The following is an 11,226-nucleotide window of genomic DNA, read 5'->3' as shown; positions in this document are numbered from 1 at the left end:
CCCCACAGCTACCAGGACTGTGCTACATTTAACCACAACTTCTGTCATCTAAGGGACTCGGAAAGACCATATTGCCCAGCAGAATGTTTGTCAGATTTAGGAAATCCTAAATATATATTTTTTTATAATCAACCAGGATGGGGAGAGAAGTGTAAGCAATTAGATGTTAGAATAGGAACAAGGAAAAGGGAAACACCAGAGTAATATCAAATAGACTATGAGCAAATATAGGAGTGTTACAATAAAACAATTGGGTTATATAATTTGGGAGAATTCAAGGGTAAATGTGAAACTATGTGGCATTTATACAGATAGCCTTTGGAATGCAGACACCCCTCAAAGAAAAATCTATCAGGCAGCAGGATCAAGTATTAGAAATTAGTATTAAGAACGATTGGTGAAACATAATAATTTGTCATATAGTCAATGCTTATAGGGATGTTTTGGATTGGAAATGAACCCAACTAAACTGTTATGATCTGTCCTTTCTCGAGGTTACTCCTGATGGTGTCTTGATGCATAGCACAGATAATTCGGTCCAGAACGGTGTGAACCTCAATAAAAACCAAAAACCCTTTACCCGGCTAAAGAGGAGCAACAAAGGCGTTGAAGACGTTCTTGTCCAGCACCACCTCTACCAGGAGACCTGAATCAGAACCAGCATCCAATCAAAGCAATCAACTGTCTTTTCTATTATGCCGTTTCTCTCAAGAATGTGACAGGAGTCCATGTGGAGTGGGCAGGAAGAGAGATCTATTCAAATACAACATTTCTCATAGTTTGGGTATACTGGTTGGCAAAATGGACAAAACAGAATAGAGGTAGAGGTGGGGCGGCTCAGGTGTGACATTGGAATTGGGACATTGCCATGGGCAATCCAAGTTGAACTATGAAGCTATCTGAAGAACAACTGTTATCTTATCACACACTCAGTCATAGCACAAGATTCTTACTGGAAGGAAGGAGTAACCCTTCTGAAGTATCTCTTCCCCCCACAGTTAGAGGCCAAGCATATAAGCTATGTGTAGTGTGAATAACATTTACCATTACACCGTTCACCGAACAATAATTCAAGGAATATTACTCAGAAATATGAGGACTACGGTTCGTACCATTTAAAAGTAATCAGATTTATTACAGTTATGCAATAAGAATACAATGATCAAATGGCACATACCAGAAGTCTTCAATGTCAGAAGATACACAATATCTAAAAGTCTATAGGTTAAGTATAAAAACACACTATAGTGTAACGGAACGCTACACCAGGAGATTGGTTTACAATGACTTCATGAACAAAGTTTCAACCCAGCTTTTATTCTTCCGAGTGCCAAATCCCAGTATCTCCTAGTGTCTAATTAACATGACTTTGCAATGGCCCAAAACATTAAAACAAAAGGCATTAAAACAACACCCGCATTCTTGGATCTAATCATCACAACTCTTATCTAAATGATAGGCGCGCCCATCTGCCTCGCTCCCTCTTTGAACTATGACGAACAGAATAACAGTTTCTCCGTAACAATAAATCCATAGCACTTACAGTACAATAACACATATCAAAATGCGTAGCTCTTTAAGAACTCTTGAAACAATCCAAACATGACAATTTAATTCACACAGTAACATTCATTTAGTCAACTCCCGTTTTCATCTGTCTTCACACCTCCAACAGTGTCCGTGCTCCCAGGGTTCTGTGGGAACGTCTCTTCCTAGAGATTACCACAGACACGGTGGTTGACCCCTGTGATAGCCAACAGATGGTCAGCCATCCAAACATTGTCATAAAACATGAGAGATTGAGTCATCACGCTGAGCATCAGCGCCTGCAAGTTGCTAGTTGCGAGTATAACCTTCTCAAATTTTTCCACTACAAAGTTGATGGATATTGATGAATGCATTTTCATCCATCTCTGTGTGACCATGGCATTAGGTGTTGCTACAACAACTCTGGATTTGTTTCCCTCCTTTAACAAATGGATGTGGTTGTGAGCCCTGAACACACATGATGATGTGATACATTTCTCAAGGTGTGAACAATGACGTCACAGTTTCAGTTTAATTGATCTAAAAATCCCCTGTATACTCACTAGGTTATTCACCACAGTGAACATGAGCAATGTTGCATCCGCTCCCCCTAAGATTAAACTAAGAATACGTTTGTTAGTTACAGTGCCTTGCAAAAGTATTCATCCCCCTTGGCGTTTTTCCTATTAGAGTTGCATTACAACCTGTAATTTAAATGGATTTTTATTTGGATTTCATGTAATGGACATACACAAAATAGTCCGAATTGGTGAAGTGAAATGAAAAAAATTACTTGTTTCAAAAAATTCTAAAAAATAAATAACGGAAAAGTGATGCGTGCATATGTATTCACCCCCTTCGCTATGAAGCCCCTAAATAAGATCTGGTGCAACCAATTACCTTCAGAAGTCATATAGTTAGTTAAAGAAAGTCCACCTGTGTGCAATCTAAGTGTCACATGATCTGTCACATGATCTCATTATATATACACCTGTTCTGAAAGGCCCCAGAGTCTGCAACACCACTAAGCAAGGGGCACCACCAAGCAAGTGGCACCATGAAGACCAAGGAGCTCTCCAAACCGGTCAGGGACAAAGTTGTGGAGAAGTACAGATCAGGGTTGGGTTCTAAAAAAATCTCAGAAACTTTTAACATCCCACGGAGCACCATTAAATCCATTATAACAAAATGGAAAGAATATGGCACCACAACAAACCTGCCAAGAGAGGGCCGCCCACCAAAACTCACGGACCAGGCAAGGAGGGCATTAATCAGAGAGGAAACAAAGAGACCAAAGATAACCCTTAAGGAGCTGCAAAGCTCCACAGCGGAGATTGGAGTATCTATCCATAGGACCACTTTAAGCCACTCCACAGAGCTGGGCTTTACGGAAGAGTGGCCAGAAAAAAGCCATTGCTTAAAGAAAAAAATAAGCAAACACGTTTGGTGTTCGCCAAAAGGCATGTGGGAGACTCCCCAAACATATGGAAGAAGGTACTCTGGTCAAATTAGACTAAAATTGAGCTTTTTGGCCATCAAGGAAAACGCTATGTCTGGCGCAAACCCAACATCTCTCATCACCCCGAGAACACCATCCCCACAGTGAAGCATGGTAGTGGCAGCATCATGCTGTGGGGATGTTTTTAATCGGCAGGGACTGGGAAACTGGTCAGAATTGAAGGAATGATGGATGGCGCTAAATACAGGGAAATTCTTGAGGGAAACCTGTTTCAGTCTTCCAGAGATTTGAGACTGGGACAGAGGTTCACCTTCCTGCAGGACAATGACCCTAAGCATACTGCTAAAGCAACACTTGAGTGGTTTAAGGGGAAACATTTAAATGTCTTGGAATGGCCTAGTCAAAGCCCAGACCTCAATCCAATTGAGAATATGTGGTATGACTTAAAGATTGCTGTACACCAGCGGAACCCATCCAACTTGAAGGAGCTGGAGCAGTTTTGCCTTGAAGAATGGGCAAAAATCCAAGTGGCTAGATGTGCCAAGCTTATAGAGACATACCCCAAGAGACTTGCTTCTGTAATTGCTGCAAAAGGTGGCTCTACAAATTATTGAATAGTTATGCACGCTCAAGTTTTCTGTTTATTTGTCTTATTTCTTGTTTGTTTCACAATTTAAAAATGTAATCTTCAAAGTGGTAGGCATGTTGTGTAAATCAAATGATACAAACCCCCCCCAAAAAATCTATTTTAATTCCAGGTTGTAAGGCAACAAAATAGGAAAAATGCCAAGGGGGCTGATTACTTATGCAAGCCACTGTATATGACAATGACGATGGTCAATGCTACTGACTCCCCTAACCTTGTTCCCAGCATTAGCCTTTGGTAGGAACCAGTTTACTGCCTCCCCTACACTCACATCCCTGCATGTTACAAGAGCACATCAACCACTTCTCCTGTTTTAGATTGTTGCTAATCATTAGAATATAGATGAATCATTAGAATAAACCTCAGTTTCAAAGAATCATGAATAATCCTATGTGAGCCCAGTCACAAAAACACACTAACCTCTTCCCCAGGCTCAATTGCTAGAGCCGATACAATTTGTGTGCGGCTGTGGTTCGGGCTGGATGTGGGTAGATGTTCAACCGTTCTGATGAAATAACTTCTCTGCTGCACTGGAAATCAGCTTGTTTCCGTCAGAGAAACTGCTGTCAGGTTTGACCCATTAAATTAGGTGAGAATTGAATCTGTTTTTAAATCAACATGAGACATTTTGATGAGACATTTGGACGTGACAGATTACTGAGTAACAGAGTTTAGTTTCCCATCATATCCTCTCCTTTTCTTTCCCCTCTCCTCCTCTCCACCTCTCTCTATCCTCTTAACACATGGATCAGAAAAGAGTCTGTGGACAGATGTAGTGTCAGTGTTTTAATTAGACAGCTTCAGAGGTTAAAGTTCACATGGCTGTTATAAAGGCACAGCAATAGACACATCAGATCCACACAACAAACCTTATAGATACTAAAGTCTAGTAGTCCACTCAATATAGCACATTATTGATAGAAAACACTAATTCTCAATATAATCTGATATGATCTAATAAATTCAACAAATGCTTCACAAAACATTCAGTGCTAGCTTATAGAAAGGCTGATAGAAAAACAAGCATTTCTTGTTAGAAAAATAGAGTTTATAAAAAAGGAGAGAGGTGTATTTGTTGTTTCTGGTTGTGTCTGAGAGTTAAGTGTGTATTTCTGTGTGTGTCCGTGCTTCTGTGCGTCTCAAGGCACGTTCGCCCTGGCCTTGTATCTCTCCAGATGGCGTGTCAGGTCTTCTATTCTCATGTCCTTCAGCTGAACCAGGTGTTCCAGTCTGTTCACCTTGATCTGCAGGATCTACACACACACACACCTCAGTGTAAACAATGTATTTAACTTCACACATTACTGATATTTTTTGGGGGTCTAGCTTGGTCATATAACTATCTCCTATCAAAGAACGGATGTGACACTGCAGTGACAAGTGTAAATGTGTGTGCGTGATCTTGCTGACCATTTTTAACACAGTAATGATAAAAAGCCATTACTGGAAACCCACAGCTGATGTCTGCTGAAAGCTCACTGCTGACACTGCTTACACACACACACAGGAAACATATCTGCTGACCGATAGTGACACACTCCCGCTTCCTCTACATTACAGTCAGGAGGTGTCACTCAAGAGGCCAGATAACACCTGTAACCCTGCCGCCCAGAGAGAGAGTGTGTGTGTGTGTGTGTGTGTGTGTGTGTACCTCCACAGTCTCCTGTAGGGCAAGTAGAGCTTGCTCCTTCTCCTCCAGCACCAGACGGATGGTTGGGTCCACCTGAGAACCTAGCACAGTGCTACACACACACATTATAGTCCAGATCGCACAATATTTGTTGCTGTTGTGCTGCACATCTCAGAGGATTACTAAAACAAATGAATATGGTTCCTCCTCCAGATGTTTGCGAGATCTGATCATCTGTGGAGCACGACTACAATAAAAGATGAGCTGGAACACGTCCATTACATTTAAAGACTGACACACCGTGCGTTAGTAGTACCTAGTCTTGTCTGTGTGTTGGTGTACGTGTGCCTTCTCCTCTTTCTTCTTCCCCAGTCCTGGTTTCATCTGGGCGTCGTTGGGAGGTGGCTCTGAGGGACATAGAAGAAGGAAAAACAGAGACAGTGGATGTTACATCGGCACCCCCATCTAATCTGTCTGTCCGCCCGTCCGTCAGCAGTAGAAGGATGTCCATCTGTCCATGTGTCTATCTGTACGTCAGCAGGAGAAGGTAGCTAGAACAGTGAGACTACTGGCTCTGGGCTGAGAGGACACAGCCTGGGCATCCTATGGACTGAATGGGAGGGGTTAGGGTTTGCGTACAGACAACAGAGTTACATGGATACTTCTAATGGAGACGGTGATGTTGTTGTTGGATGCTCCCATACATTATCAGCCCTTTAAAGGACATTACTGACTGCAGCGGCTCCTGACCCACTTCTATGTGTGTGTGTGTGTGTCTTTGTCTGTGTGTGTGTGTGCAGCTGACCAAGTCCTGACTCAGTCACCTCCTCTAACTACCAGCTAACTGAAGGTGCTGAGTATATCTGGGTCAGCAGAGGAGTCACCCTATACAACTGTGTCACATTATACAACTGTTTGTCTTCACTGCAGAGAGAGAACCAACAGCGCTGTACACAGTGCCTGAGTCAGGGGTTAGGTCAGGGGTCAGGTTTCTGTACCTGTGAGAGGTTTCTCTTGGTTCCTGGTGTTGTAGTATTCCACATCCTAGGAGACAGAAGAATAGTTAGTGTGTTTTTATTTTACACCTCTGTTCTATTGTATGCTATGCTCTACCCTATGAACAGGGACTGGATGTGTGCATGATGAGAATGGAATGTTTGATCATCAAAGGTTGTTTGATTGAATGTTAGATGGTCACACACATGCACATTGCACACCAGTAGTGCGTCTTCAGTGCATTGCTGTCTCTTGTCGTCAATCCTTTCTCGGAGCGAACAGAGGACAGGCTCTATGGCTCCAGCAGTGCTCACCACTATCCTCTTCACTGTCTCCTCTGGGATGTGGAAGTTCAGCTTGGAGAACACCTTCCTGTAAACATGGAGACACGCAGATTTTGGGTCAGTTTTGCATTTCTCCCACTAATGGTTAAGGTTAGATTGGGGGAGGGGAAGCTGATGCTAGATCTGTACCTTGGGAAAACTTCCCCCTGGGGCGAGAGTAGAGGAAACATATGTTAATATATGCAATTAGGGCTATTTTATGTATCTCTATGGCTGGGTCCAAAATGGCTGTGGTCCAACCCAGTGGTCAGTGAGTAGGAGTTCTCACGGCCCTGTGTAGTTACTTAGAAGCAGAATACAGCATCAAATTCTCTACGATTCCCAGGGGAACCTATTCAGTACAGTAGCACACACAAACACATGCAGGCCTACATGCACACGCACACACACACACTTGCCTGTTGAGAGTGCCCCAGTTGCTGAGTTTCTGCTGTATAGAGTTGGCTGGGCTGTAGTTGTGAAGCTCCACCAGTTTGGGAAAGAAATACTTGACGACCTCAGCAGCCATCACTGGAACAATGGCCGATATAAACAACACTGCTATGACATGTTTCTGTCTGGACTAACTATGCTTAGTTGACAACCACAGGACAGTGCTCAATAAAACTGACAACAGAAAGAAAAGTAATTCAATTAATAATGTAATACATATTTCAATTATAATAGTTTCATCATTGTCCCACTGGCTATCATAAGTTGAATGCACCAATTTGTAAGTCGCTCTGGATAAGAGCGTCGGCTAAATGATGTAAATGTAAATAATTTATAAATGACCATGCACCAAAGATGTTGGTTAACTCAAGTAGCTAAGTTAGCCCCTAGGCCAAGGTTCCGTTTTGGTTTTTGCCCTAGCACTACACAGCTGATTCAAATAACCAACTAATCATCAAGCTTTGATCATTTGAATCAGCTGTGTAGTGTTAGGGCAAAAAACTAAACGTGCACCTTTTGGGGTCCAGAGGACCGAGTTCGGGAAACGCTACCCTAGGCCCAGAATAAACCATTTTCAGCCACACGCTGCCTCCACCTCTCTCCTGCTTCTTCTGTGGTTTTTATATGGCAATTGGCAACCAACTTTAAGATGCTTTACCACCACCAACTGGACTGGAGTGTGGACCAGAAACAGGGAAGTTCTAGCTCCTACCCATTATTCTCGTCTCCTCAAGGAAATTAAGGAAACAAAATACATAATTAAATACTACATCCCCTTTCCCTCCCATATTGCTGGCACTGAAATAACGTGTTCCACGGTCTCCATCTCCTCATGATCACACCTCCAAGTCAGATGTTTTCCAACCAATTTTAATGTACTGTTGAGCCTTATGTGTCCCAGAGGAATATAATAATATGAATTGAATGGAGTTTCCCATCTTCCCATTTAGAGTTTCTGGCACAGCACAGGTATGCCCTTATCCAGATGGTGTGACAAAGGCATTTCCTAACAGACCTGCTAACTTTCTTTGTTGTTACTTTAAGGTTGGAACCAACATGCAGTACCTCCAGCAGGAAGAGAGGCAAGAACCATTCATCCGCCAGTTCAGGGACAAGTTACACTATTCAAAGCCGTGTGTAATGTTCAATGTAATTGCATTGCTGGACTTTTTGAAACTTCATGTATTTGTATTCTTTAAAGTGTTTACAAATAAAAGGAAATGTATGGTTTAAACATGTCTTTAATGTTTATTTGTTTTAGCTGTTAGTGATAATTCCCTAAGTGTTAATAGATTTGTGTTTACATCATTATCATGGGGCTCCCGAGTGGCGCAGTGGTCTAAGGCACTGCATCTCAGTGCTGGAGGCGTCACTACAGACCCCCTGGTTCGATTCCAGGCTGTATCACAACCGGCTGTGATTGGGAGTCCCATAGGGCGGCGCACAGTTGTCCCAGCGTCGTCCGGGTTTGGCCGGTGTAGTCCGTCATTGTAAATAAGAATTTGTTCTTAACTGACTTGCCTGGTTAAATAAAATAAAAAATTAAGCCTTTATGTACGTGTTATGAATGACCAAAGGTGTCTGACTTTATGGTAAGTACAGCGTCATGCGATATAGAGTCTTTATGGATGCGTTATTTCAAACTAAGTATTACAGGACACTACATAAACTGTCAATAAACAGGTTATTAACGTTCTGCTGATTTATGAAGGCTCTCTCATGATCCACATGATACTGTAGGGTGTGAGAGGTATTGAAATGGATTTATGGACCTGCAAAGCTTGTGTTTGTGTGTGTCAGAACCAAAATGATTTGGAGTAGTCCAACCTGAGACGACAGCACCAGGTATTCCTCTTCTGTTCCCATGCTGGAGACCAGGGCTTGATTACAACCTGTTACAATGGTGGCAACATTTTGTGCCTGATCTTTCAGCTGGGGAGTGGGTGAATGTGTCAAAGACCGGGCCCAGCACCGCGCGGTATGGCTTGATTTTGTTGTGTGTATGTTTGTGTACTGAGGAACATGTAACTTGGTTCTAGAAGAAAGACACTTTCAATTTCTTTAGGTTTGGGGTCTTTCATCAAGGTAAGTGGTTTTTGGTGTATCGTCGTCCCCAGGCTATTGCACACACCATTCAAAGTTGGCCTTAGTGGGAGTGACCATAGAATTCTATAGGCGTGACCTTACTGATGAGTAAAGTATTTGTTATCGTCACTCCTTAACACAGTCAAAAAGCCATAATTATTGCTAGACCCTCCCATTTCCACAATTTATCTTCTTAAAATGTGATTTTAAACCATACCCTAACTAATGAAGGCCCAGTTGGTCCACCAGACCTTCCGCGCATTTGGGCAGAAGTGTCTGGGAACAAGATTAGGTGTAATGTGACTAACATGACATCACTTTAGAGCGTATACCATCCTTCAGCACAGCATGTCACCCATTATAAAGCACGTTTATATCATATTTGACATAGTGGATTATGTCACACAGTTATGCCACATTTATGACCCTTTATAAAGCATGACATATGGTTATAGATGCTTTGTAACACGTTTTTGTAGTGCTTATGAAGGCATTATGAAGACTTTATGAAGCCTTTATAAGCTGAACATCATTTAAAGCGGGACCGAACTGTGCACCTTCACAAATGCCTGGGCTAACATCTCTGTCTTCTCCATGTGTTTCACTGCAACAGTCTCCCCACTTTTCAGCACATGGGGATCCCAATCCCGTCTGACCCCAATCATCCTCTTAATCATCCCCCATACCACTCCCACAGGAGTAGTGCTGCCTATGTTTCCACAAAACCAGAGCCAATACTCCCTCTTAACTGTCCTAATGGTCCTCCTTACTACAGCTTGGGCTTGTTTATACTGTATCAGGTGCTGGTAGTTATAATATGGGACCTTTTAAACATCCTGAAAGCACCGTTCCTACTCACAGCTTCTCTGCACTCTTCAGTCCACCAGGGAACTGCCTTCCTCCTCCTCCCTGCTGTACCCATCACCTGACTTTTGCTCCTCTTACTACATCATTCACTGTTTCTATATCTGCACGGAATTCACCTGCAACAACCCTCAACTCCTGGAAATATAATATGAAAAATATCTCCTCTTCCCATTTCCTGTTGTATCTTCCACCCTCATTCTAAGAGTACACTTGATTGGGGAGTGATCACTACCCCCTGTAGAATCCTCCCATGCCCCCCAGCTACATCTGCCTTCCATCATTGAACTAGAGATCAGAGTAAGATCCAGAGCAGATTCATTTCCAGTTACTGGGTCTCTCCCTCTCTAAGGACGTCGTTAATTTAGATACCCTACCTCCGTCGCTGAAGTCTCTTGTTATATTCCTCTTAGGTCTGGACAGTGGTATTTTGTCTATCCAGGCATACAAGTCTTGCAATATTTCTTCGTTTAATTCTTTGTCCATTCTGTATACCGGTCCTTCATCGGACAACTTTGCACTTCGATTTTCAGCTAGCCTGTATCGTTAGCTAGCAAGCTTCCCACGACGGTCGTCACTAGTTACCACAAACATAAAGTAATAAACCCCGCCTGTTTCTACAATTTCTCGTCTTAAAATCTGATTTTAAACCTAACCTAACCTTAACCACACCGATAACCGTATCACTAACCCTAACCTTAAATTAAGACCAAAAAGCAAAAAAAAATGTTTATGAATTTTTACGATATAGCCTATTTGTGGCTGTGCTATCTAGTGGAAACAGGTTGTTTGTTTAACTCGTTGCTAGGTAACCAATATAGTATGGAAACTGAGAAAGGACTAACCTCATCAGTAATGAGTGAGCCCATAGAAATATAATTATGAGTGGCGGGAGAAACAACAACACACTGAAAAGTGTACACATTTTATTATTTTATAACAGACAACGTATTTTCCAATAAATAGCATGTCTACACATTCTTTGTCAAGTTTTTATGAGGTAGAAAATGTGCACAGAGTTGCAAAGCAGAATGCACCATAGACCCTTCAAAACATTACAATCAACATCATACACCAATAGTAAAATAAGATTTAAAATGACAATAATGCCAAGATGAACCAGAGTGGTCCAAATAGACCCTTAGCCCCTACCTGACCCCAGCCATTCCTCCCTAGCCCTCACCCTGGGTTCGTTCAGCAGGATGCAACGTTTTAATAATATATACAGTATAATATACAGTAT

General features: G+C 42.2%; 1 protein-coding gene across 2 annotated transcripts; it reads right to left on the bottom strand.

Annotated features, from left to right (window-relative positions):
- Window positions 1–4,405: 4,405 nt before the first annotated feature.
- On the bottom strand, window positions 4,406–10,690 carry spef1 (sperm flagellar 1). 2 transcript variants are annotated; one of them, XM_041866971.1, is made up of 7 exons: window positions 10,361–10,690; window positions 7,001–7,112; window positions 6,465–6,630; window positions 6,261–6,306; window positions 5,579–5,669; window positions 5,284–5,374; window positions 4,406–4,885 (listed from the first exon to the last, which is right to left on the bottom strand). In XM_041866971.1, exons 1-7 carry the CDS (start codon window positions 10,467–10,469, stop codon window positions 4,772–4,774), a joined length of 729 nt encoding a protein of 242 aa, XP_041722905.1. In that variant the 5' UTR covers window positions 10,470–10,690; the 3' UTR covers window positions 4,406–4,771. The 2 variants fall into 2 exon arrangements, with proteins under 2 accessions (XP_041722905.1, XP_041722906.1); XM_041866972.1 differs by having other exon boundaries at window positions 6,480–6,630.
- Between the last annotated feature and the right edge of the window lie 536 nt (window positions 10,691–11,226).

This window comes from Coregonus clupeaformis, chromosome 27 (genome assembly GCF_020615455.1).
Source record: "Coregonus clupeaformis isolate EN_2021a chromosome 27, ASM2061545v1, whole genome shotgun sequence".
NCBI lineage: Eukaryota > Metazoa > Chordata > Actinopteri > Salmoniformes > Salmonidae > Coregonus > Coregonus clupeaformis.
This window is presented reverse-complemented; position numbering and strand designations above follow the sequence as displayed.

Excerpts from the sequence above, each read along its gene's own strand:
- spef1 (XM_041866971.1), bottom strand. The coding sequence starts at position 10,469 with ATGGACAAAGAATTAAACGAAGAAATATTGCAAGACTTGTATGCCTGG. Across the intron at positions 6,307-6,464 it reads TACTGGTGTGCAATGTGCAT|GATGTGGAATACTACAACAC; the intron begins GTGTGTGACCAT and ends TCTGTCTCCTAG. Across the intron at positions 5,670-6,260 it reads CCAAGAGAAACCTCTCACAG|AGCCACCTCCCAACGACGCC; the intron begins GTACAGAAACCT and ends TATGTCCCTCAG.